The sequence below is a fragment of the Amblyomma maculatum genome, chromosome 4 (assembly GCF_055883805.1).
Source record: "Amblyomma maculatum isolate TAMU_Amacu chromosome 4, ASM5588380v1, whole genome shotgun sequence".
Taxonomy (NCBI): domain Eukaryota; kingdom Metazoa; phylum Arthropoda; class Arachnida; order Ixodida; family Ixodidae; genus Amblyomma; species Amblyomma maculatum.
In genome coordinates, this window is record NC_139347.1 from 100,158,397 (window position 1) to 100,186,013 (window position 27,617).

The window sequence follows — 27,617 nt, forward strand, 5'->3', positions numbered from 1 at the left end:
CTCATTGTGTGTGCAGTAGAAAATCGTTAATTTGTACTTAAAGGAACTGAAAAATAAAAAAAAAAACATCTCAATTAGTGAATGCACCCCCCCCCCCCTCCCCCCTCTGTCACGCCCACAGTGCTTGGAAAAACTGCTTGGTGATGGTAAATTCAGCTACAGAACAAAAAAAAAAAAAAGAAAAAAAAACATGTTGCAATGGCGTTTTGTTTTTGAGGCGGGATTTGTGCGGCAAAATGTTTTTTCCGCGGTGCCGTTCAATACTCTATACATGCATCGAAGTCCCTCAATTGATACGTAAGGCCTCGGCGGCCTCTTTCACGGTGCGACGCGACAGCGGTGGATCTTTTTCTCAAACTAGTCGTTGCGTGTGAGAAGGCTTCACTGCACAGACAGCGAACAGCACGCAAGGAGTACGCAGCTTGGGCGCACTTCTGAATGAACGATGCGGAAGCGAGGTAAGTGCACGTACGTCGCCACCAGAAGAAAGAGGCGACGTGAAGAAATAAAAATAAACGACCAGCGATGTGGCAGTGTGCATCGCAACGGCGGAGGCGGTCCGGATCGGCTAGCTCGCTAATCCGCCGCTGACAGCAGCCGTCGCTAATGGTGGCGGCGAAGCTCAGAAAGCGAAACTATACGTCTTGGCTATCTTTAGACCCAGACGTCGCCACGTGTACCATTGTGAGTGCGCAGTAGCAGTGTGCCGTGCGATTAATGTGGAATTCTTGCACGACCACTTGCCGTGCCTGACATGGCTCGCCACGGCCCCATTCGGGAGCTAGTCCGAAATAACCGGTGCGAGCCCAGCGGCATCCGCATATATGAGAGCCTTACGCTAGAGATTACATGGACGTCCGCCAAAACCACGCCAGTATTTCGATTTATCCGTATTTGCGAATAACGGAGGTCGAATTAACGAGGCTTTACAGCGTATCGATTTTGTGGCTTCCGACATTTACTGGGTAGCGCCTTCTTTATTTCGAACAATGGCCGCGACAAAATGAAAACGGCAGTTACCTGTCGTAGCCAGGTAAGATCTGGGCTGGCTAGACTGCATACTATATGCCATCTTGGAAGAGATGGAGTAATTCATATGAAGCGGAATTTGCCGCCGATATTGCGGCACTGATTGTCGTTACAAATTAGTGGCGCATAATAGGTCTGTTTTGTAGCTGTAGTTAACTTAGCTTTTGGAAGCGTAACCTTTCTGTTTTCTTCCTTTGCATCAAAAACGTCTCCTGAAGTCAGCAAAGTTTGCGCAAAAGTCCTTTAACGGAAGTACAGTCATGAAAAATATGAGCTAGAACAAAGTTTGAGCATTCATTTATTGATTACTGTATAACTTTGTTTGTCAAGAACAGATTCTTTAGTTTTTAAAGAGGTTTCTTTTGGGTGGATAATATCCGTAGTTCGCCATCATATTTAATAGAGAAATAGCGAGAATGTTCGCAATTTTGTGCAAAAAGTTAGTTCTTTCTCATATTACTCATGACTGTACATAGCCGTCTTTCATTTCTCGATCCTTTCTGGCTTGCAATTAACGTGATAGTTTCCAGTGCAGGTATCCACTTTTTCATTCGAAGGTGATAATTCATCGATCTTGGCCAACATCATCAATCCTTCGTCGATATTCCTCTAAATCAACACGGGCTTTTAGAGGCGGCACAAAACCACGCCGGAGGGGCCACCGTGCTCGTACGCACCTGAGCGTCCTGCTACTCCTCGGGCGCTCGGACTGCGTGGAGAAGGCACTGGTGACGGAGAACTTGGACACGGAGCTGGTCTCAGAGCCGTCGCTCTCGCCCGCACCGCCCTCGGCTCCCCCTTCGGGGCTGAGCACAGAGCCGCCGAGGCCCAATCCCGCGGCCAGCCGGCTGCCCCCGCCCCGGTGCGAGGGCCCGCGGCCGCCGGCCGTACCCCGATGCATGGGCGGCGGCAGGCCCCGGTGGTGATGGTGGTGAGCGTGCTCCAGCGCCTGGTGGTGCCTCAGGCTCACCTCGCTGTCCGAGTACATGCCCACCGGCGTCATTGCTGCAAGAGGCAGAAACTTGGTCAGTGTGAGCAGTCTGTTTTCTTCATATTGATATCTCCAAATGATCTATCATCCAGTCTCGCGGACGTGCACTAGAAGTTTTCCAAATCCTTTCCCCATGCAGATTAGCTATAACTACTCTGCGTGGGAATTTAACCGGCACTTGAAGGAGCTGACTACAGTCAAATAACTTAAACGCCGGTTAAATTCTCCGGTTTTCCGTTAAAAAGCTTCTCTCCCATAGATTAGACACCTTTAGCACAGCCGGACAGCCGTGGGGCAAAGACGGTAATGCGTTGTTTCTTCTGGCGCCAGCCCAGTCACATTTCCCGCATGTTCTCAGGCATCGTATGTTTACCGCACGGCGGTTCTAGAAGGCTCTATTCTCTCCATCGCTGGCTGACCGCGGTGCTGTGCCATAAAAAAAGATCACTTAGGCAGCAAATGATATGCGGTTCTTCATAGGCCGTAATAAAACAGGTGCGAGCAAAGAACAACGAATGGTACGTGGACAGTATTCTCTCCGTTTGCGAAGGCCCGATTGCACTTCGCGTGTCGGTTTTAGCATGCAGCAACCGCGGCGGCCCTACACGCAGCGCTTATGTATTGTCCCGTTGTTCCGCTGTTTTGCCGCAAACCTATACACACGCCGTCGCTGATCGTCGCGCCTGCTGTGGCGTCGCAGTGGCACCGTATACTTTTTTCTCCGAGATTTCTGATTCGCTGAGGACAGGGTTTCTTGACAGCTCGTTTTTCACAGGCAAGAAGCTGCTTTCATTTGTCGAGGTATGCAAACAGCTGTAGAACTCGCATATCTGCCACACGTATAATGAACGTGTGTTACTTCAACGCCACTCTTGGGCTATGGACGCATTAGAATTCAGTTAACCAGAATTCCATGCTGCAGCTAGCATGATTCGACGTTTTCCTCCACTGAAATCACTATGTCGCCAAAACCCCATAAAAAGAGAGAGAGAGAGAGAAAAAAATATTTGATTTCGAATTTATTAGAACTGTAATTCCTTGCTGAAACTCGAGGCTGTAGAGCGCAGAAGTTTCTGCGTTGATCAGGTATGAGGAATGTTGGAAGTGCTTTGTGTTCTGCGGCACTTACTGCCGGATCGGCGCTGCTTGATTTGGAGCTTGAGCTGCCGGGCGCGTTCCTCCATGTCGAGGGTCATCTGGTCTCGGCTGGTGCCGGGCGCCCTGCGCGCCCCGGGCGGCGGCACTTGGGGCAGGTGGCGCTTCTTGGGCGTCGGCGTGCCCGTTGGCGTACCACCCAGAGAGTGCGACACGCGGCCACCCATGCCCCCTGCACCACCGGGCATGCGGTCGTCGGGCGGCGGCAGGCGGGGTCTGCGCGCGCAGCGGAATAAAAGCACGCGCGGTTACAACTTCCTCAAATGCCACTTACCTCAAAATCCGTGGTTCGGGGCGAAGAACGCCCATGTTTTACAGGAACGTGCTCTTCAATTAGAAGGCAGTGTGGTCTAATTTGCCGTTTTATTATTTCGGCTTTGATTTGTACAGCAACACAGCATGTTCGCTACTAATGCTGGCGTCATAGGCGGCAGCAGCCAGAACAAGAAAAAAAAAATGAATGCAGTGCTAAATTAAGCGCCTGTCCTTGTCATTACTCTCTCGTTGCTGTTCTCCGTCGCAGCGCTCGTAATTTGCAATCATGTACCAACTAGCTCAACTTTCCGTATTACTGCTAAATTAAGCGTTTTAAAATATAGCACGCTTTCTTTTTGCACAGAGCGTTGGTGGGCAAGCAGTGCGCAGCCCGCGTAACTCAATGTAAAGCTGCTGCACACTGGGGTGTCACAGGGATAGTGCGGAGGTCACAGGTCACGTGATTCCGCAGGTAAAGTGGAAGGGCGCGGGGTTTCCTACACTAGTGAGCTCTGTGGCCGAGGCGTACGTGCGTACTCACGCTTTCGTAAGCGTGTCGATGGCAGAATTTACAGGCTACTACCTCTGGAAATTGTAGGCGCCAGTAATCCAGCGAGCTCCACCTTTGCTCAACGTAACATTAGGAATGGCACAATGTTTCAATTTATGTTTCTTTTTGTCTAGCAAAATAGACTAAAACAAACTACGAAACTGCGTCACTGAGAAACTACGAAACTCATAGCCTGAGTCGCTTTGGGACGTTAAAATCCATAAACTAAACCAAACTACGAAAGCCTTTATTTCCTCATGCTTTGTTTGACCAGAAACTGCGACCAGAAATTCGTCAGGCACTTAACCATGACTAACTAGGACTATGACAAACTATGGCTGACAATAATTAGCTATGACTATGACTAACCATGACTGACTAATCAAATCATAATTATGATGAATAAGTCATAGTCATGGTTAATTATAGTATATTTAGTCACAGTCGTGGTTAGTCATATAGTCATAGTTACTGTTGCAGTTTCGCGCTGGAATTAGCAAGCAGAAGGACGAGGAGGAAGAAGTGGTTCGGGGCGCGCGCGCGGTAGAGATTGAGCGCCATGTGGGTAGATTGACATCCGTGAGAATAGTCGGGTACTAAAGATAGTCAGAGGCGGCCTTGGTCTTTGCCCTTCTTCTATAGCTGCAATGTCTGTCGTCATAACAGCTCGGTATAGATGGCGCCACTGCATGCCCGGACTTTGGTGGTGCCCCATGTGCCACACAGTGCATTAGAAGCGTGGACACGCGCACAACCAGACCGGCAATAGGAGAGAAAGGCTTTCGCACTGCCCTGCATAAGAAGGCTTAAGTTCCCCACGGAAATTTTTGTGCGCTTCTTTCGACCGCAAGCATACCAAACCAGGGTATAGCTATATCCAACCGCCATACCACCCCCTTGAAAACTGCGAGAAAAGATTCCTTACCGCTGTCCACGTATATTGAACTGCGTTCAGCGGAACTCTCGATATGTCAACGGCGTGTCGTGCCCCTGCAAGTGACATTTCCCTTTGCGGACGGAGACGGTCCTGTTGAGTGGCTTGGGCACTTTATAGCAGCACTGGGATACCGCCTGATAAGGTGAACGTGAGCTGTGCTTTAAGATGACCTCCAGTGCCTCCTACTCATTTCCCGCACATCTTTGTCACGTGATAAGCCGACGTAAAGCCCCATTCACACTTGCGAGTCGCGAAGGGCCTGAGACCGGCTGTCCCATATGCAACTAGAAAGCCACTCAGCTCGGCTAATGTTCACACTTGCAGACAACCCGCGGGTCGCTTTTCCGAATTGGTCTCTCGGAACGAGACTTGCCGATCTTGGCTGTTCATCATTAAGGAGAAGCCGGATGTAAAACTAACTACCGGTGACTTCAACTGCGCCGCTGATTTGTAACCGGCTTGCAACCACCAGTCTGGAAAATCGAGTAATGCTCGAACGACTGTTCCTTTTAAAGGCTCGTTCACACTTGCGAATAGCAGATGTTGTGCGGCCATTTCGGTCGAAAAGCGACAGTTGCAGGCCTATATCGAGCAGTGCTCGATTTTTCAGCCTTGCGACTGATGGTTGCAAACAGGTTACAAACCAGCGGTGCAGTTGGAGTGAACGGAAGTTAGCTTTACATCCGGCTTCTTGTTGGTAATGAACAGTCAGGATCGACAAGCCTCGTTCCGAAAGCGAACCGTGGGTCGCTTTTGCGGCGGCTAGTTGGAAAGCACCATTCGGTGTGGCCTCGATGCGACGCAGGTTAGGCCTAGAAATGACCGAGAGCATTGCGTTGCCGGCGGGCAGCACGTCGTCGTAAGAAACGTGTCCTTAGCTTGGATGAAATGCACTATTGCTTCTAGGCGCTTTTTACCTGTAGCATTATTAATATAGCACGAAATTTCGCAGTCCCTTTCGAGTTTGATGCATCAGGATTGGAATTGGCACTTGCGAATGATCGTGCCTGCAACATGCGGGCCAACATGTTTCAATATAATGATTACCAGGGCATGTTCATTGTAGTTCCGGCATGTTCGAGGTAAAACTTCCTATTATATCTGACCGACTGCCCTTCACCCGATGCATCTAATGCGTGCTAATTTCCCTGCGCACAATGCTGCGCTGGCGCCCAACCCCGCACACCCCCGCTACTGAATCACTTCCTTTTCTGCGATCCTCGCTTACATATGCTTGCCCTTGGGACGTTCTGGACTTTGGAAGACTGCGACTAAATTTTTTTACTGCAACTACAGTTGTCGCAGCGAACGTCAGTACGTCAAATTACCAGGAGAAACGAAACTATCAAAACTTTGTTTAAACTTGACGTTCGTAGAAACGAATACTATAGCTTAACGACTCCCAGAGAAAGAAAAAAAAAAAAAGGAAAGAGTATATGCGTAGCGTGTAAAAACGGGGGGTTTGGGGAGAGGGTGGACACGTGAGCTCCGCCTATAGGTATGACAGGTCAGCGTGAATGGAGCCTGCCTGTGCCCAAGTGAAAAATCCCTATGAGTCACAATAACCTCATAATGATTGCTTATACCTAAATCGTACAAATCTCATATCATCTCAAATAAATATCATTCAACTTATGAGAAATATATGATATTGTATGACATTTATATGAGTTTTGTATGAGAAATCTGTATGAGGATATTGTGATTCATACGTTTTTTTTTTTCTCTAGGGCTATTCGTTTGCAGATCCTCGTTCAAGTACGAGCAGTTTACTGCTCGCTTAATCATTAATTAGTGCTGCTATTGTTTTCACATACTCATTAGCAAATTATGTGCAAATATCACCAAGCATAGTTGTAAAGCCCCGCTCTAACCAAGAATCGTCCCCGCGTGCCATGACTTAGGGGTGCGAGTCTGACTCGAGATGCAGGATACCGGGTTCGATCCCCATCTCTTTCCCGAACTCACAGGGGCTGCCAGAGAACTTTGGCAGCTGCGGCTGCCAACTCGCTCATGCCATGTGGCCCCGTGACGTCACACAATCCAGCGACCGTTCAGTGCCCTGCCGAAGGTGTGCTCGTCACTTTTCGCTGCAACGTCGTCCTTAAGGCGATCTCACTAAAACAAGTTTAATAAGTTGCAATGCATTTACTGCGAGAACCAGGGGCATTCTGTTGCAATTGGAAAGTCAGACTCCGTCGCCATCCGAAGCCAGGACGTTAACAAATGCTAACTGTATGGTCCAATACTAACTGAACGCGCAGAAAAGGTTTGGAAGGGAGAAAGTGCCAGTTTGCCACGATAACATCGCGTCAGTGGTACGCATGATCCGTGGCCAGGAACATTCTGTAACGATTAAGCGCGCACGTCCAGTATGGAAGGCGTCAACGCTTCATACGTTGTTCACCTGCCTAATCTGCCGTCAACACACCTCGTTTTGCGTTCTATCTGTGCGTCGCGGATTCCTTACCTCATGTCCGGCGGTGACAGCGACCTGGAGCTGGACTGCATGAGTCGGCCCATGGGTCCGGAGCCCAGTGACCGGGAAGGCACTCGGTACAGCGTCTGCTGCTCCCTGCCGCCACTGCTGCTGCCCACTCCTCCGCCGGGGAGCACCACGGAGCCCGACCGGTGGCGCCGGTGCGGCATGTCTCGCCGCGTGGGCCGCTCGCCGAACTCCTCCTCCAGCGGAGGGCTGCCGCAGCCGCCCGCCGACGAGAGGCTCGGGCCCTCCAGGCTGCGACGATCTGCGAAGTGAAGAAGTGAGAGGTGTCACCTTTATTGTCATCTTCTCTTTCCTGGGCGGCGCTGTATGGGCCTGTCTTTACCGGTTGCACATATCCCAACATCTGGTCCTCTGTTCCGAGACATAGGACAGAGTTCTGCTGAATGTCGCCGGGTCCCTCCAACTTCCCTACAATACAAGTTCCTCATCATTCTTAAAGTGACCAGCATAGAGCTAGCAGACATTTTAGTTTCGTTGGCTATTCAGTATGGTAGTGTCCTAGCTGATAAGTTTTGAGTAGGATGACATATATTATGGTGAGGCTACCCCCCCTCCCCCCCAAAAAAAGACATAAAATAATGTGCCTCTGCCCGTGCCACTAGGTATAACGGGCTGAGTAGAATGACAGTGAAACATCGGTTCGTGCCCTCCTGGTGTGGTGACTGCATCCCGTCGCCGCTTCATTTGTGTATTTCTTGTTTGTTCTGTATCCTCTGGTTGACGAAGATACCCAGAGTTTATTAAAGGTTTAATTCTACTTTTCCGTTTATCGTCAACGAATAGATTACAAGAAGCCGAGAATCAGACCCTTTGACTCACATTTGTCAGCACTTATTACTAGGGGAAGGCGGTCTCGCGCTGCAAATTGCAACACGATGATTCTACTTTTTGAGATGAATTGCAAGCTGCTCGTATTAAGGACATTCCATGTCTGAAAGATTTCTTTTGATTTAGCTGCTGGCGTTCGCTATCACTATCCCGAATGAATGACACGCACTAACATTGCCTGTGTCCATTACTTTGAGCTAGCGATGCCAAGAAAGTGCGGAAGCTCTATTATGTTTTTTTTTTTTTTCATCTTGGTATTCTGAAGACCTAATTGGCATTACATGGGAGAGGGACGATCAAATGCAAAACGCCAAATAACTAAAGCATAGCTTAAAATCAGCATGACGTGCAAGTGTCAATGCACACTTTAGCGTAAAGTCATAGTTGAAGTGGGATTTCACGCTCTTTATACATCGTAACCAAGCTCGTCTGAACTGAAACGATGCCCCTGAAACTGAACGTGATTAATATGCGTGGAGCATAATATCTCGCTGCTCCGGTGGCAACAGCACCCCGTCCTTTCTATCTAAAAAAGGTATGGTAAGTACCCGTCTTCGCCCATGACGGTACGATCGACGTCTTTAGCTTTCTAAATTCTGACGTTCTGAAGTGCTAAGGATGTGTAGCGGGCAATTGCCCGAGATCCCGGAGAAGATATAGACTGTGTATTCTTACTGGGTGAGCTTTGCGCACTACCAAAACTTTGCACACCATGTGATGGACCTACTTCACGAGTCCAAGCCTGCTTGTTCGAGCGCGAGACTATTGGCGACTCACCTCTGAGGATGGGGATGGCGTCGTCGTAGTCAATTTCGGACAGGTCGCTGTCGGAGAGCCTTGATATCGTGGATGGCGGTGAAAGGCGATCTGATGACGTCACTGAGCTTGTACCCTCCGTATCCAGGTACATGTTGCGATTTTTCTGCGCAGAGCACGGATGACACAGACGTTAGGCAACGTATATCCAACGAATTTTAAGTAATGAAACAACAGAGCTGTCTGTTTTTAAAGTGCGCCCATGCGCGTAATCAGTGGCTTCACTGCTATGAGTAAGGTCAGAGGAAATAATTGTGCGCCATATTCTTCCAACGCTTCGCCTATGCATTATGTCGCACTGCATGGCAATGCCGGGCTTACTCATGAAACTGGAGTCGCGAAGTTGGGGCTATACAATTCTCCGAAGCTCAATTAGGCGATTTCATTCACAGGAAGGAGTCAAAGAGACGTCACTGATAGGCCAATGTTTCGGCGACCGCAGGCATGTTTTCAAAACGTCTGCGGACTCTATCTATTGACATTATGGCTACACAGTGTAAATATAAGGAGAAGTGTGCCAATATTCACGATGAATACCAGACTTCTTATTTACTCCTGTTTTTAAAGTGCGCAACAATGACACAATCTCAATTTCTTGTTCATAAATCTCAACGTTCTGCTTAGCGGCAACTGAAACAAACAAAAAGAAACAAAGAAAATTTTTTCCGGACGCGTATCACTGGACAATCTTTAAAGTAAAAAAAAAAAAAAAAAAGAAAGAACAGGTTAGAACGCGAGTAGAGAAAGGCAGTCATTTTTCGAACCGCTACACTTCAGGGGAGGCTGAGAAGCTTCGTTATGAAAAGGCCCCAACTACAGTGAACTTCTGTCGGCAGATAAACTGCGTTGATGAGCTGAAAACGCATAGTACACTCAAGCCACCCCGACCTGGTGCGTTGGGGTGGCTTTCTAGCTGCGCGCTAAAACATGAGAAATTGAACAATTGCTTACATAATGTACACCTAGGCTTTCTTCATGACTGGTCAGCGGGTACCATTCGCCATCTCCACCTAAAGGCGCCGTAGCCAATTCAAGCACAACCTGGAGGAAATGCAAAAAGAAAAGATGAAGAAAGGAACAGGAGAAAACGAAGACCACTTTAACCCACAGTTTAGCTCAGGAGCGAGCACGCTTGCACACAGGCATGCTTACATTCATAGACTCACTCACACGGACGAGCAAATGAAACTACTCTGATAACTTACGCGCAGCTAATGCGAAAGCACTGGATGAATGTTTCGGTTCTATCCGCAATTGTGGGAATGGCTCACGAAATTTTTAGGGTTGGCTGAGCTTTCAAACTTTTTGTGAGGACCCCCCGATTTTTTTTTTTTTTCTGGGGCTGGACTGGGCCAAAACTAAATTTAGGGGTTTCCCCCCGATTTCAGGGAGTGGTACGAGTACGACTTCAAACATTGCGGGTTCAAACCCCCAAATTCTGGGTTAAAGCGCCAATTGGTAGTGTAGGACTCCAAAAATTTTCGAGTGGGCCAAAGGGCCCTTTCGAATTTGCCGGCGGCTCCTGATTGGCCCTGGGTTGATGACGTCACTGTATTGATTAACCAATCAGAGGTTTCCGGACGCCGTTTCTTTTCCTGAAAGCCGACTCAGCATTTTTCTGGCGATGAGACATATAATGCTTTCGCATTAAATGGTTTGGTTTGGTTTGTGGGGTTTAACTTCCCAAAGCGACTCAGGCTATGCGAAACGCCGTAGTGGAGGACTCCGGAAATTTCGACCATCTGGGGTTCTTTAACGTGCACTGACATTGCACAGCACACGGGCGCCTAGCTTTCCGTCTCCATCGAAAAGCGGCCGCCGAGGCCGGGATTCGATGATCCCACACCCTTGGCAACAGTAGTAGAGCGCCGTAACCACCCCGGCTGGGCCTTTCGAATTAAGGATAAGCGCGCAACGTAAACGGTGTAATTTGCATTCAAACAATCTTGTCGCCAGAATTCCGAATAAATGATCTTCATGATACTTCTGGCATGACTCCAGGACGGTTGAATAAGCCAGAACATGGCCTCGATTTCCGCTATAACCGAAGCGTGGCCTTGTTTCAGCACCACAGCTGAAACACAGTTGGTGTTTATGAAGCTAGCACAAATGAAACTCTATTTTTCACGGCCGGCAAACGGCCTGACGAACTTGTAAATATATATGTGCTGTATACTTTGTAATTTATGTGCATTTAGCAATAAAGAAAAAAAAAAAGCGTGGCCATGTGGTGAAGCATCCTCCTCGCATTCGGGAGGTGCCAAGTTCGATCCCTGGTGCCGACGGGTACCCACCCGGTTTTCAATGGGTACAAGCTTTCCCCCGGCCTGGTGCTCGGCTCTTCTGAGGTGAAACGCTTGGGGAAGGGGTCATGGTCCAAATAGTTGTGCCGATGGGACAGTGATTCATAAGTCCGCCTCGCGCGGCAGTAGCCCATATATGGTTCTTTCTTTCTTTTTGTTACACTACGCCAGCCAGCTCGGCTCGTCGCGTATGCTCGTATGCCGTAGCCACAAATGGCAGGCGCAACGAAACCGTGGCAGGAGCTGCCACCTTGAGTCTCTCGTTTCACATGGGATGGTTATGTCAGGATCAGCCTGTCAGGACCCTGGCATTCACGTTACTCCTAGAGCTCAATAAGGCACGTTCATACGCTTTAGTTAAAGCGGGGCTTTACATGTGGGCTGGCAGGAGCTGCCAACTTGGGTCTCTCGTTTCACACGGGACGGTTATGTCAGAATCAGCCTTCCAGGACCCTGGTATTTACGTTAGCCTTATAGCACGTTCATACGGCTTGGTTACAGCGGGGCTTTTTTATGTGTGCTGGTAGCCTACGCTATCGCGTCACACCCTTAAAGGCGGAGCTTAAGTGTCCGCCATATTTAATGCAATAAACGCCTTTACCACCAACTAAATCGCCGGCGAACTTTGATGCGTTCAACGGAACGCTGGTTCAACGGAACGCGCTCTAACAGATGGCCCCACCGTCGACACCGCTGCCGTCGCTGTGTAAAACTGTGCGGGACGGGGTCGTAATAACTGGGGTGTATATCTCCCCAGGCCAGCGTTGAAACTGTATTGAACGTTCCGGCTACCGGAATGCCTAGCCGAACTGAAAAAGGAGTTGGTTGTCGTGACGGGGGACTTTAATAAATACAAGAACTCCGCCTTCGTTCAAGCTGCAGAGGAGAAGTTCCTACTCGAGTTGAGCCAGCACCAACCTTAAACCAACACACACTGGGGGATGAGTTTAGACTTGGTTTTACACAGAGCCTCTACAGATACAGAGCACGTCGTCAGCAGAGTGGAAACCAAATCTCACTACTTCAGTGATCATCGCAGCGTCATCATTGGTATAAAGAATAAAATCCTAGTCGTTGCCTGAACAGTTTGTCTTGTCTATACAATAAAGCTAAACCGAACGCTTAACCACAAGCTACCACCACAAGCGTAGCCATGCAGCCGTTGCTTTCGCAATTCAACTAAGGTTAACAAGAGCTGAACCACAGCCAGCTTTTTTTTTTTTTCGTTTTTGAACCAGCATTTTTGGTCTATGGTTTCTTTTCCCAAGCATTTCACCCCAGAAGAGCCGAACACTAGGCCAGTGGAAATCTTGTACCCGTTGAAAACTGGTGGGTACCCGGCGGCGCCGGGGATTGAACCTGGTACCTCCAGATACAGTCGTTTTATGTGTAAACTTCATCGCCATCACGACCTGTAAATCAAGAGTCCTGTCATATCACCAAGTTGGTGCTAGCGGAAATCAAGACCATGTTTTGGCTTGTTCCTGGAGTCATGACAAAAGGATCACGAAGATCCTTGTTCGCATTCGCCGCTTCCGTGGTGAGCGCTCCTATGTACTAACCTCTCCGAGAAAATCGTTGGCGCCGTATCGGTCGTAGTCCCAGACGGTCACCTCCAAGGCTCGGTTTATTAAGTCACTTTTCCGCAGTGGAGCGTAAACGAAACTTTGGTTCCACTTGGGCTCATTCGTGTTGGCAATGGTCTTTGTTCTTCTTTTACTCTTTTCACTGAATCAGAGGGAAAAAAAGCGCCCCGTGAGGAATCACAGCGCGGGAATAAAGTATGTCGAACAGCAATATTACCGGCTAATTAAAAGTTTCTACAATATAAAAAAACAACAACCTTATTTATTCACTGCCTTCTAGTAAAGCTGAAGCATAGGGATACTCTGTGACTATCAGCTGATAACAAGTAAAGTTATTTCAGAAATATTTGAGTGTGTTTGGCCACGTATATTTTGATATGTACGTAATTTCGGCGGCAAGCAGTGTGCACGTTTTATGTTCGTGTACGCACGCTGAATGGTATAAAATAGCAAAAATTAAGCAGGGAAAACAAAGAAGGGAACAATTAAAAAGACATCGTGCAAGTGTAGAGGTACGTAGTACCGTAGCATTTAAAGTACGTAGCACGAAGATTCACTTACCTTCTATCTTGGAGCAGGAACATTTTTACATAGGGATTCCTGGCTTGGTTATTAGATCGCGGTGGAAGCTCTGTGGCACAAACAATTGTAACAACTAACTGCAAGGATTGAGCATCGTACCAGAGTTTGATCTGAAAAATAAAAAGAAAAATAAATGAGCTTCCAAAGGTCAAAAACGCACAATGCACAAATAGCCTGGCACTCTAGATCTTCTACTGAACGTTGAGTAAGCATGTAATCATGAATCTAGTCACTAAATTAAGGTCTAAAATTAAGATGTCAGCGAGAAAATAGTTGATTTGTCAAGATGTGATATTTGTTATATTAAAAAATTATGGCAATATCTTATACTAACAAAATTTCCAATGGTGAAAAAAAAAAAAAAAAAGAAATGCGGTCTGAAGTCCTGTCACTTACCGAAACACACATTCAAATCCAGTTCTGCCGAAAAATTTAATCTTATTGTGTAATAAGCGCACATTTCTTGTTGCGATGCGATGGTAGTGCCAAGATTTACGTGATTTAATTCCAAGCAAGCATTTTCCTTTGCAGCTAGCCGCCAGCAATAGCGAAGTACTTTGAAGCGCGCAATAAGTGGAACACAAGTCAAGAAGGACGCGAAATGTGCGCGCTTTCGTTCTTTGCCTTGTTGCCTGGCTCTTCTGAACATATTTTCGCTTGAAGGTTGCTGAAAGGTCCATTTGCTGGCTGGGGGTTGGCGGTGTCACTCACTCACTCACTCACTCACTCACTCACTCACTCACTCACTCACTCACTCACTCACTCACTCACTCACTCACCCACCCACCCACCTACTCACTCACTCACTCAATCACTCACTCACTCACCCACCCACTCACTCACTAACTCACTCACTCACTCACTCACTCACTCACTCACTCACCCACCCACCCACCCACCTACTCACTCACTCACTCACCCACCCACCCACCTACTCACTCACTCACCCACCCACCTACTCACTCACTCACTCACTCAATCACTCACTCACTCACTCACTCACCCACTCACCCACTCACTCACTCACTCACTCACTCACCCACCCACCCACCACCTACTCACTCACTCACTCACCCACCCACCCACTCACCCACCTACTCACTCACTCACTCACTCACTCACTCACTCACTCACTCACTCACTCACTCACTCACTCACTCACTCACTTTTATTGGCAAAGATGGCCTGAGGCGGTGCGTAGACCAGTAGTGCGCATTATTAACCACAGGTGGCGCCGCATAGCCTCAAATGTTAAAGTTATACTCGAGAAACTTTATAAAAGGGGTACCAATAAAACTGGACTATGCAATCATTCACACACCTACTGGTCACCTCCCATTGGCTACCACAGTATCCCATAGAATGCGTCCACCAAGAGCGATGTGCCTCATTGGGCGTATTGGGCGTGGAAGAACTCATTCTAGTAGGACCCCGCCGGGGTGGCGCAGTGGTTACGGCGCTCGACTGCTGTTCCCAAGGATGCTGGATCGAATCCCGGCCTCGGCGGTCGCTTTTCGATGGAGGCGAAAAGCAAGGCGCCCGTGTACTGTGCGATATCAGTGCACGTTAAAGAACCCCAGGTGGTCGAAATTTCCGGAGTCCTCCACTACGGCGCCTCTCATAGCCTGAGTCGCTTTGGGACGTTAAACCCCACAAACCAACCAACCAACCATTCTAGTAGGAAAAAAGAAAAAAAAAAAGTCCACCGGCAGGCTTACCCGGATGCGTCCGCCAAGTATTGGAGAACGTCTAGGTCTGTGGCCTAACGTTGGGGAGCCGGGCGTCACCGTGACGCTGGGCCTCCGGTCTGAGTAGTCCTGCTTCCTCACGTCTGCGCCCCAAGAAGAACGAAGGCACGAAGTCAGCCCAGAGCGATACGGACAGCCATAACTTTAGGAAGACCGAACATGTTCTGTAACATCGTTCTTTTCTGAGCCGATTTATCGCCAACATGGCCGCTGTTTTACTACTTGCACAACAGCACGGCTACCGGCGAGAACGGGAGCCGTGCTGACTGAAACTCTCATACAGAGGAAAGCAACGAAATTTAATTGCGGTCGTGCTGTAGCGTATATATTACAGCAACCAGTGAGTGAATTGGACAAAACAGCGCACAAAACCCAGAAAACAATTGACCTGTAGATCACATCACTATAGTAGGATATGATGAAAAAAGACAGCGGCTGTTAAGTACGGACCACGGTAGAAGATTAGTTGTCGATATTTGCTACACCAAGCCAGCCAGGCATTAAACTTCTGCAGCTCGGTCTGATAATAAATATTTTTTGAGGCAGCAAGATAAACTTTATCAGCGGGCTACTTTCTGTCGCAGAGGAATTACGTGTGGCTCCTACTTCACACTTGATATATACTACAATAGTCTAAGCGGCAATGCGTTGCAAGGACGCGCTATTTTCATCCGTGCAAATGCCTGACATTTAAATCTCACCAACAAAACGCGTTGTGCTATAACATTCGGTTAGAACGGAGCGAGGTAATTTTTAAGCATCTTCAAGCGAATATATATTAGTCATTCGGCAAAAAACTGCGCAGATAATATCTGTAATGGTGACAGGAAAAAACGGGCCCATTTGCATAAAATGTTCCATATGACTGCCTCCAGCGTTCCTTCTGAGCTTGATAAGTTATTATGTGAGCAGACTGCATCACAGTGGACGTCTTATCCAAGCTGTGCCTGTCTACACGGTGTGCACCACTCGCACCAGGGCGTAAAAGCAACAGGGGCTTCTTTTGCTGCTATATTGAGCCATCGTGACAGATTGCTGCGCGATTAGACGATCGCACACGCTCACGTCACAGTAGGAAACTGCACTAGTCGCATTCTTGGTAAACGGGGTTACGTCTCCGGAGCTAAGGTTGAAGGAAAACGCAGAATTAGCAGACAAAGGCTGAACAGCATTTACTTATCCGCTTCTGTTGCTCGTTTCAGTTAATAAAATAATAAATAAAATAGTTAGTAAAAGTTCTTTCGGACCGGCTTCTTTCAAAAACCGCTTTGCAATATCAAAAACCGCTATTCGTAATCGACAAGGAAGAGTCCAGGACTATTTTAATTACGCTGAAAAGTAGTCGTCGATAAGCGTTAGGTTAAGCACGGAAAAATTCAGACAGAACTGCAAAATCTGCGCTGGACAAATGCTCAAGCCTGAGCGTTGCTACCGCACGCGGTATATTGCGCGCCCCTTATAGAGATTTTTGCCAGCAAGGCCGGGGCTCGTGGCGCACAGCGGAAATTTCGTTTTCTTGGTGCACGTTCATTTCAGTGCTATGTTTTATATTATTTGGCTTACAGGAAAGGAAAGACGCAGTATCTGTCACACTTTCTCCGGCAAATGTGAGTTTGGACGATACACCGTCGCTTCTATCGCGTGGCGTTCCTCGGCGCGCGTTGAAGTGTGGGATTGGTGGCCTATATCGCAACGCTAGACAAGGAGAACACATCTCGCGGAATCTCGCGCGTACGGGATTTCGACCATGAGCCAAGAAAGGATTTCGCCTTAAAAAACGGTAGATGAGGTACGCACCTCGCCGAGCGGTGCTGCCCGTGCTGGGTCCCGAAACATGCCTCCTCATATTCCTGTCCGATATGTCTCCTCTTCCAGCATCACTGCACATCGTGAGAAAGGAGAAGAGAAAAGGGGAGTGGAATTAGAGATGGAAATAACTAAAGCATTTTGAGTCAGTGCTGCTCTGAGAAGTGTATTAATCACTGAAATAGTGTCACGAACTAAAGCAATTCATAAAGCAGGTGTAAAAATAATCTCTTGTTGCTCGACAGTGTTCATGGCGCCAATCTAGAATTAAGGCATTTAAATTGTTTGTACAGGAAAGAAAAAATAAACATTGGCTTCCTAGTTATACAGTTTCACTTCTTGCCACTATATGAGCGCAGAGGCCAAAGTGCGTAAGGAAGTGAGCACCGAGTTTTGTGCCAGGCATTTGGACAGTAAATATGCCATAATTTTGAAATAGCATTGCCTCATAGTCGCCTTAAAGCGAGGGAACAAGCTTGCAATGCAGTTAACCTATAATAAAATGGTTACTGCTATGCATAAATGGCCTGTTTCGATTGGATTGCCTGCAGATTTGAGGTAAATCGAACCTCGCTATAACGAACACGGATATAGCGAGTTATCGGATAAAACGAACTTAAAATCGAAGTTTGGTTGGTTTGCTTATTTCTGTAGGAGTTCTTTCTGTATCGATATAACGAAAGAAAAATTTTACAATTTGACGCCTGATTGGTTGTAACGAAGAAGTTTTTTCCATTAAAATGGCAAAAAATGCGTAAAGGAGCCGGAAAAAAACACCGTAAACGCAATTTTTCAATCAATCAAATCGCCCACCACAGAAGTGTGTTTAAATAGCCTGCGTCATCTAGCGGCGGTGACAAAACTAGCACCAACGGGTCATGGCCTCCGAGATCCCACCTCCACGCGCGATGATCTCGGAGGTCATGAACGGCCATGGCCGGACTCGAGCGCCGCCGCCGCAGCCGCTGCTCGAGTCCCGTCATGCAACTCCAACACAGAACGAAAAGCGAGATTTCAAGCTTATGTCCAATTTTGAACTAAAAATTGTGCGTTTTCGCACTTTTGTGTTGTCCATACTAGTGCACATTTTGTTTCATTAGCAAACTTTTTACAAGAATTTGCGCGTGCACTTTTATAACGAATATCGGGCATAACGAACAAATTTCCGTGCACCGTACTACTTCGTTATAAAGATGTTCGACTCCAATGTGCTCTTAACATGCAACGTTTCATTTTTTTTTTCTGCCAGTGAAATGCGTGTTTTCTATTTCAAATGTGAAAGCAGCGTAATTCAGACACATCAGTGAATACTCGTGAGCCATACCTGAGCGGCCTTGAAACGACGAGTTCGACTTGCATTTCCTGTTTAGATTCTGATATGATGTCGTAGACCTCCTCGTATGTTTTGCCTTGAAGTGATCGACCATTCCATTCTAGAACTTCGTCTCCTGAAAAAAAAAAAAAAAAAATCCGGAAAATGGGGACCCACGCACAGAATTCACATACGGTGCACATACTTAGGAAGGGGGGGGGGGGGGGGGGCATTCCGGTGGTCTAGTTTTATGCGTTGAGACGCAGGGAAACGAGGTAAGGAATAATAGAGTTTTCTGCCATGACGTGGTAATATTTCTTGCGTGCGATGAATGCCCACGTTTGGACAGGTAATCCAGCTAATGGAAACAATTAACGCAGCAACAAAGCGCGGTTTTTGTTTTAGTTGGTTAGCAACAACGTGAACCTTATTACTCTGGTACATATCTCCTTGTTTTTCACCCCCTCCCTGAGGAAAAAAAATAAAGGGCGGCTGTTTGGCTGATACAGAGCAATCACAATACCAAATTTTATTCTTATCTGGAACCGAGTAACACAACTTGTGAAAACAATGTCACCCTGACTTTAATCGTCAGCATGTGACAAGCTACGCTGACGCAGCGGCTGATGGATTCAAAATATTGAGGTCTAAGAACGATATGAAATCTTCGAATTTTGGAAAATAAGGAGTTTCAATTGAGTTGCTGAAAAACGTACATCAAGCTTGATATGCACTAAGTACCCATGTTCCTTTCCTTACAATGCACTAAAGGCAGTTTTTTAAGGCCACCGACTATAGCCCATATTTACGAGCACTCGTGCTTTTGATCTGCTCATTAGTTGATCTTAGGATCATTTGTCCGCGCAGGCCATACTTTAAAGAGCTTGTTTTTAAGCTAGAAGGGTCATTTAAAAGAATTGAGGCCGCTAGAGAAATATTATGGCGCAGGTATAAAAGTCATAAGGCGCAGAGGCGAAAGTAGAAATCACATAATTTCATTACTCTAACTTCATCGCGTCTCATTTCTCCACCTGAGTGCAAGCAGGCTGAAGCCACTTATACGCACAAGCACGTACTGTCGAAACATGCGCTAATTTCTCTGCCGTGCTCATGCCCCGCTGCTATTTCACCCCATTCACCCCTTTGCTTACGGCATGGTACAGTTGCTCGTACTGCGTGTTTCCTTTCGCAATAACCCCTCGTTTTCAATAATCGTACTCTGTCGTTAGTCTGCAGTCTTATGCAGTGCGCACTGCCATTTCTAGTTTATCGCGGCATGGCTCGTGCCATGCGCTGCTGTGAAGTGTGCAGTCAAAATATCGACGGATGACAGCTGATAATTTGCAGGTGGACGCCACCGAGAGGCGCTAGAGTGGCACTAAGAAGTAGCTGCGGTACCTGTACCAAGGGCTGTCACCTTGGAATTATATATATATATATATATATATATATATATATATATATATATATATATATATATATATATATATATATATATCGCGTGTATGACGAAATATCGACGTCTAAATGAACGGTTATCCAGTAATTTAGTAAAGTGCACGGCATTGATCTTTCTGAAACTAGATCTTATAAGTGGACTTTGAACACATCTTCGTTGTTGAAGCTGCTGTTTCTTCTAAAATCTCTACTTAATTTTCTTTTTTATTTTCCCGGGTCTAACGAGAGCTGTCATTCGTCTAAAGTACTCGGCTTTCCTGTTGCCAAGGGAACAGTCTGCTTTCGGCGCCATGAACGTCGCATGATACCGGCGAACTAACGCGAGGTGTTCCCGGGTATTCTGTTGGGACCCGAACGCGCCCGGTTTCGGTCCACCGCGTCGTTCTCCAAGCCCTCGAGCGTTCTGCGGTGACGCCAGAGCCTACGGCACTGTTTTTGATCGCAGCAGGAACGCTCCCGAGAGCTCAGGATTGAAGCAGACGAAGAGTCGTAATTGCGACAACGGCGCCTCCCTGCGGCACTCCGCCGTTTTGGCCACAGCGCGCCTTTCATTGATCCGGCTCTCGCGCTTTCGTCGCTACGTACGTCAGAGCTCTGTGCTCCTCGCCGGAAGAGTGGAACGGGCTCTAAGGCTCACTCACCGCGCATTTCCCAGGCGGGTGTAGCTTTGTGTCTTAAATATTTCATTATAGAAGGACTGACGTAAGACAGGGACTCCCTAGTGGTTAAACCTTAGTCATGTGACATTACCTTATAGTTTCGTATTCCCAGAAAAGGTTGGTTACTTGCTAATAATTGCACGTCTGTTCCTGCCTGCGCAACGGATAGATCCAGAACGATTCACGAGATCACAGGAAACAAAACAAAACAAAACAAAAACATCTGTTCCCAGTTTCCTTTTCCCATCAAAGCTGTGAACTGGCAAATGGTCTTCGATTTAATGTAAAGAAACTTTTCTGAGTCTTTTCTCGCGCGGTGCAACGATAAGAAGTCGAGAAAGCAATTATTTGTGTTAAAATTGCAGAGGAAGCATGCCTCTGGAGATCGCAGAGAAGAAAAGGGCTACCCAAAACAATCCCAAAGAAGTAAAAGCCTTCCGAGTAAAGTCCATTATTCCTAAAGACATCATCATCATCATCATCATCATCATCATCATCATCAATGAGGCTGGCCTTGGACAACAAGAGACGGAAATTGAAAACGTGGCTCGCATACGTACCAGGCCTGAGGTGTCCGACGGTGTCGGCGACGCTTCCCTTCTTGACCTTCTCCACGAGGGCGCCTAGCTTTCCGGACTCGAGGATCTTGCCGCCGACCACCTTGAGGCCCAAGATAGCGGCGCTCGAGCTGCCACCCTCCTGGAGGTTCTTCTTCAGCACCATGTGGCCGAGCATGCGCGTGCCATCCGCCGAGGGCTTCCACGAAGCCGGGTGCTGCTGGTCACCAAGGGACACACATGTACCCAAGGAAGTGCTCCTTCTCGGGGGCCCACACACACGTGACTACAACCAACGCGTTTCGACCGTATCAGTCGCGAAATCTTCCCCTCAGAAGGATTTAAACAACGCTACATTCGACTTGTTGTGCAGCCGTGCAAATACTGTATTTTTAAATACTTCTCCGCCCATTCTGCGTGAGGCGGAAAGGGTTGACAAGCCGAGCGCTGGATCAACGCCGCAACAGGCGTCCCACGGTAACGCAACGTAGCTGTGACAATGTCGAGCAATATAGCTTTGGAATTCCTAAGTGAAATGCACATTCCAAACAAGATATTGGTCTTTCTTCTTTACTTCATTTTTTTTTTTAGTCAAGGTGCCTAGCATGGTAGACGTCTTTTCCGTTTAACCGTGCGTTGTGAGACAAAAAAAAATTTACAGAAAAAAAAGTCCAAATTAATAAAAAAAAGAGAGAGAGAGACGTGTTAGTTTCGCGACTGCTACGGTCACCAAGAAAAAAATTAGAGGGGAGGGGGGCAAATGTTCTTGACATGTCAGCACCATGTCCCACACTATCGACCATGAAAAAATTTTGAAGACTTAGTGTGTACGCGTGGTTATCATATACTTGATTCTGCAGATGAATTAATTAGAATTCAGTCCTTGCTATCTTTACGTAGCGGACAAAATACTGATGGCGTAGCTTTCCTTTGGAAAATTGTACAGCTGCAGAGAATGCTGCGTGTAACGTGAACCTGCGACTAGCTGAATAGTGCCTTCGGCTGCCAGTAAGTAATAAAGTAGTTTTACATTTTCGTTTTCTTCAGCAACTTTTTTTTGTGCATAGTTTTTAATGAACTCTAAGTTAGATTTCATTCGCAGCTGCTGATAGCTAAATGTTGAAAAATATCGGAGCCATCAGTTCGTGTCAACTAGCACTAAGCTAGCCTCGACATTAAAGGCAGCGAAACTCGCTTGTATCGCTAAAATTTACCTCGCGATATTATATTAGATCATGTAGAATATAACAAGTACCAATGGTTTATTTCGTCATTCGAGGTACAAGTTTCCACACAACTGCGGCATTGTTTTTTTTTTTTTTTAAGCATAGTTTGTCGGAGCCAAATCTGAGACCTAACTTCTAAAATCCAATGAGGCTAATATAGACACTGTCGCAATACCACATTTAAGAAACCCCACGCATTGACATAATACATGCTCCAGAGTCTGTGTCTTGAGGTCACAGGAATGAAGAGCGCTATTTTCAGTTTTGTGAAAGAAATATTGTACACACGGTACTCGGAAAGCCCTTACAAGGGGCATCAGACAAGACTACATATATTGACAAGGCTCGAAATTCAATTACGGCGAAACGAAAAAATAAAAAACAACACATTAAGCCGTAGACATCTGGTTTGCCACGGCTATTCCCGGCTTTTGTGGAAAAAACAACAACAACAGCAACCCATAGTGGCCATTTCGATTTGTAGTACTCCCGAAAAGGTTACAGCACTTTGGAAAAAGGCTTTAAATGCGTGAAACTGTTGTTAGGTGCAAAACAAGACGGCGTGCTCTACGAGGCATCGAATTTCTGTTCCACAGTATCGCGTAACATACGATGCTCCAGCTGTTATGCAAGTATCAAAATTGAAGAAAAATTTATGAAAGAGAGTGTTAAGTCACAGTTTCTGACAATGGTTACTATAATTTTGGACAATTTCGAAGCTGAAGATAATCGAGTGCTGGCGCTGGAAAGGTCAATTTTAAATGCCCTTGGCGCATATTCTAGTCGAGGATCAGTTGTATTGAAGCGTTGTCTCAAAGTACATCGCGCGAATAGAAAATTATGATGTGTGATCCGACCATTGCTATTCAAGGCATCAAGCAATGAAAATAGTCACCAGGAGGATGAAGCTGTCTTTGTAAAAAACAAAAATCGTTATGGACAAAATTAATTGAGAGTGTTTAGTGTGGCGGAGCCTCGGACACGGAAAATGACGCTCCATAACCTCCATACTTAATTAAACAACATTTTAAATAACACTGACAGATGAGTTATAGAATACGAAATTGTCCCGAACTGAACTAGCTTCCCCAAAATTGGTTATAGTCGATCAGACGTAACAGTATTGGTACAAAGGGTGTATATCGCGCAGTGGCGCTGCAGTTGTTTCTTCCTCTCTGACAGTACATTGTTACTGCCGGTCAACCCGAGAGGACCTCACAGTGAGCGATTATCCCGGCTTTCCCAGGATTTTCGGGTGGTATTTACCCCACTGTCTCTGTTCTTCACTGCGAGCGCGAACTAGGGAGAGCACTAAGAGATCTTATGGGGACGCGGTTGCCACATCGACCGGTTTTGAAATCAAGACAAGTGAAGAGGGTTCATGCCGGCTTACCTAAAAGGCGCCATCCTGCACGAGTTCGGGACGCGCCGGTCGCATAAGAGGGATGCATCTACACACGTCTGCCGTTCACAGTCGACAGAGGTGGGAAGGAGTCCGACGGCTGCCCTCGGCGCGGCGGGGAGAACGTCGTCGGCACGACCGGGTTTCGAACTCGATGACGGGAGATGAAAAAGGCACGGGAATGGAGGAGAGGGACGAGAGAGAGTGTGTGTGGCGGGGGTCCAGAGAGGGCGTTCGGGGAAGACGACGCACGGAACCGAACGGGTAAGTGCTGCTCGAAGTCGTGAAAAGCCGACGCAGTCGCCGCAGAGTGTCCCGAGGCGCGCGCGCGCTCTCACGCGTATAGAAGACGGGAGAGGAGGGAGCGCAAGAGGAAAAGAGAAGCGCCCGCAAAGCTGGCTTCTCCGCGCCAATACTCTGCTTGCGGAAAAGCGCACTGCGCAGGTGCCCCCAGCGATTTCGCCGAGTGCAGGGGTTGCCAGAGGAGAGGCGCTGTTCGCGCGACAGTAGCGACGGCGGCGGCCGGTTTGGCGACTTCGGCGCACCGCTGCTTTCCTGAAAGCTGTCTGCACGTTCACCACCTTTATTTTATAATCTAGTTTGCAACGCGGTGGCTAAACCACACACCGCTTTTCTTTGGAATAGCTGCGCGGTTGCGGTAGCCGTAAATGTCATAGGGGCAGCCAAAAGAGAGATGGAGATAGGAGAAAGTGCAGTAAAGTTTGAGTGCCAAAACCCCTACAGTCTCGCAGAAAGCGACTTATCGCTTGACATCCTAGTTTCCCAATGCAATAATGCCATTTTATTTTTGTTTTCCTAACGCTCATTTCTAACCATCTGCCTTTATACATATACATATACATGTCATATATATATATATATATATATATATATATATATATATATATATATATATATATATATATATATATATATATATATATATCCTGTATCCACCACTCCCCCTCTGTAACGTACATCTGTACCCTGAGGGTATTAGAAATAAATAAATAAATTTACCCTCCAAAAATGTTTTATTTTCATGATTATTTTACTTTTCTAATTCAACATTATAACCTCATCCATGAATTTTCTTTATATCCTAAATAAAGAAACTCGGTTTGATAATGTCTCCTCCACGCCCACCTCTTACGCTTATGATGCCTCAGCGTCCGCCATCGGTAATCGAGTTTCTTTAACTGACCGTCAACTCATAAACTCATTGTCATGCGTCACCGCTGACTCATATGTTATAAGCTTCACATCCGAACCCAGATGTGACCACTAATTTACTTATTTACATAAATGGCTACTTTTAACGTTCGTTTAACATCCGGCCGCTTGGTGACATTGTGACATTGTTTTCTTTTTAGTTCTATCACAGAGTAGTGAATCCATTTAATGTTGCTACATTCCAGAATGGCCTTTCTGATATCAAGACTAGCGTTCAGAAACAATTATTGATATTCATTAACGCTATCGACACGTCATTACCTTTCTTCCATCGTCGCCTCAGCTAAGTAACATTCACTTATAGATTACGACACAGTCGGGTACACCTTACAGACTTGCGTGTATTTCGCGGTATTCGTGTTTTTTTTTTTCCGAAATAGTATGGGCTTGTTGCACTGATTAAATTTCTTGCTGAGTGAATTGTGCACTTGGATATCTTTGCCGTATTATTTCCATCATGCCCTCTTTTATTATGCTACTGGCGTTTAGGAGTCTGGTGAAATATAAATTTCGATACGATATTGCTACTTTTGATCTCACCCCAACTGGCGTCACTTAATAGATAGAAGGCACCTGAAATGCAGCAAGTAGATGTGATTGCGGTATGATCATCTTATGACCATAACAGCGTTTTTAAGATCGCTCTTTTATTCGTCTCTGCTTTTATCGATATTTCTCTGAAACATTTCAGCGAGAAACCACCGCAAATCGTAGCCTTTTTTTTAAATGGGGCAATCTGACAGCACCTCTTTTTACATACCGCCGAAATCATGGTTAAAACCAACGACAGAACGATAACTATTGCGATCCGCCCAATTATATGTATACATCAACCATCGATCAGGACTTCAAACATCCCTAACATCATTTAAGGCCTCGTCATTTTGGTGCCCACGTCTTGTGCAATGTCCAGCGGCCGTACTTTTAATTCCTAAGTTACAGTACGTAATGCAACATTCGAAATACTGCTGCTCTGTTTTTGCATGCTAAGGATGGAAGCAGCAAGACGAAAAATCATCCTTTAGGCTGCTTCGACACCGAGAAATGCGCAGCCATTGAATACATTCTTTGTCTTTTGATATGGCTGTGTTATACAAATCTCAACTATTGTGCTGCACAGCGTGTGGCCCGGCCGCTTATGTAGGTCAACTCTGTTAGGTGACCACATTTAGTTATGCAGGCAATACAAAGTACTTTTATTGTCTTGCTTTTCTCACAACGCACTTTTTCCTGTTTATGTATCCTATAAAGTAAGAAGTTCAACGCTAAGTTTAAAAGCCACACTGTTCGGCTGAGTAAGTTGTTCCTCTACTTTTACATGTTTTATATAATCAGGTTAACACGATTCCTCAGAAACATGCCTAAGACCTCGTCCAAAGCCACATGTACCATACTTCTGCCGAAAAAGATGCCGCTAGCGCTCACCCAGCAGTGCCTTACTCACCCTACTGTTTCAAATGCTGAACCAAGCCTCTGGAAAGAAATAAAGGCACTACCGAGCACGAAAGTTCCCTGTACAGGCGAGAACGAGGAAGCCTGATACGAGCCCGATAACAACGTTCTCGCATTTCCTTGCTCAGGGGTCGCGGGCACGGACGCGCCAGCTCAATTTTGCAAAGACAGTGGAGTTGCCGATTAAATAAAAATGAAATAACCCGTAAAAAAAAAAAACAAAAACAAAAGGAGCGGCACGGTGGTAAAATGGGGAAACAGGATCATTCTAGTTTTCGCGCTGCGCCATAGTCCGCGCTTATTTAGTTAGTCGTTTTTTATTATTATTATTATTATTTTTAAGGTGCCGACGCGTCTAAGTTTCCACATTGCGCGTCAGCGAAAAGCGATAAGACAACAAGAGCTCACAGATTTCTCTTTCTTCGCCCCCCCCCCTCCCTTTGCCTCTTCTTCTGTTTTCATCTTTCTTCGCCTCTCTTTCGTCCTCTTTGTCTGCGATCATTTCGAGCGACGATACTGTGCCGCGCTGTCTGCCCAAGCGGGTGTCCAGGTTAACGAAAGAAAGACACAAAGGTGAATTGTGACAGAAAGCGAGAGCGAAACAATGCTCACGCACCGAGAAAGAAGAAGGGGGGGGGGGGGGGGTTAGCGCGAAAAACGAGAACGAAGGAGGAGCAATAGAAAGAAGGGATCTCGAAGAAGGAAGACACACGGCGTGTCGTCGAGAAACGGGAAGAGAGTACGACGGGTCTGGCGGTGCGTTAGACGGCGAGGGTATGGAAGGTGGCATATCAGAGATCACGGGTTCGTAAAGCGCGCTCTTAAAAAAGAGAAATAGGGACAGAACGGAAGAAGAAAAGAGGGAAGAATCAAGCGGAAATGATGTGAAAGAAGACAATGATAAACACGGTACTCTGTGAGGTATAGCTGCTGGGGTTGGGGAAGAACGAAGTGGGTAGGGACAATCGAGGACGTGAAGAGAGCGTCCGGGTACGTGAAGAGGGAGCGAGCGAAGGACAAAAAGCGCGCGCATCTAGGTAGGGAAATAGAGCGATCTTCACTGAGGAGGCAAGCAAAAGAATGAAAGAGGACAGAAAGAAGTGAGGAAGAGAGAGAGGAGAGACCGAAAGAGGCTCCTTTCCTTCTCCGTGTCCGCTTTCGAAATGGATCGATGCGCAAGTCAGGTCAGCTTCGATCGGCCCCTCTCGGGCTGTGGTGCCCGCGGC

The 27,617-nt window shown here is 46.8% G+C and overlaps 1 protein-coding gene across 3 annotated transcripts in view; it reads right to left on the reverse strand.

The window, feature by feature from the left end:
- The window catches only part of Rim (Rab3 interacting molecule), a 129,211-nt gene that overhangs the window by 7,192 nt on the left and 94,402 nt on the right, over positions 1 to 27,617 (reverse strand). For 2 of the 3 annotated variants that reach the window (XM_084602296.1, XM_084602294.1), the window contains exons 7-17: positions 21,082 to 21,298; positions 18,417 to 18,540; positions 17,084 to 17,166; positions 15,257 to 15,369; positions 13,518 to 13,648; positions 12,933 to 13,098; positions 10,019 to 10,108; positions 9,029 to 9,173; positions 7,388 to 7,664; positions 3,150 to 3,391; positions 1,707 to 2,034 (exon numbers count right to left, since the gene is read on the reverse strand). In XM_084602296.1, the coding sequence (XP_084458422.1) occupies positions 1,707 to 2,034; positions 3,150 to 3,391; positions 7,388 to 7,664; positions 9,029 to 9,173; positions 10,019 to 10,108; positions 12,933 to 13,098; positions 13,518 to 13,648; positions 15,257 to 15,369; positions 17,084 to 17,166; positions 18,417 to 18,540; positions 21,082 to 21,298 (1,916 nt within the window). The remainder of the gene's footprint in view (positions 1 to 1,706; positions 2,035 to 3,149; positions 3,392 to 7,387; positions 7,665 to 9,028; positions 9,174 to 10,018; positions 10,109 to 12,932; positions 13,099 to 13,517; positions 13,649 to 15,256; positions 15,370 to 17,083; positions 17,167 to 18,416; positions 18,541 to 21,081; positions 21,299 to 27,617) is intronic. The other variant, XM_084602295.1, reaches the window with a different exon arrangement.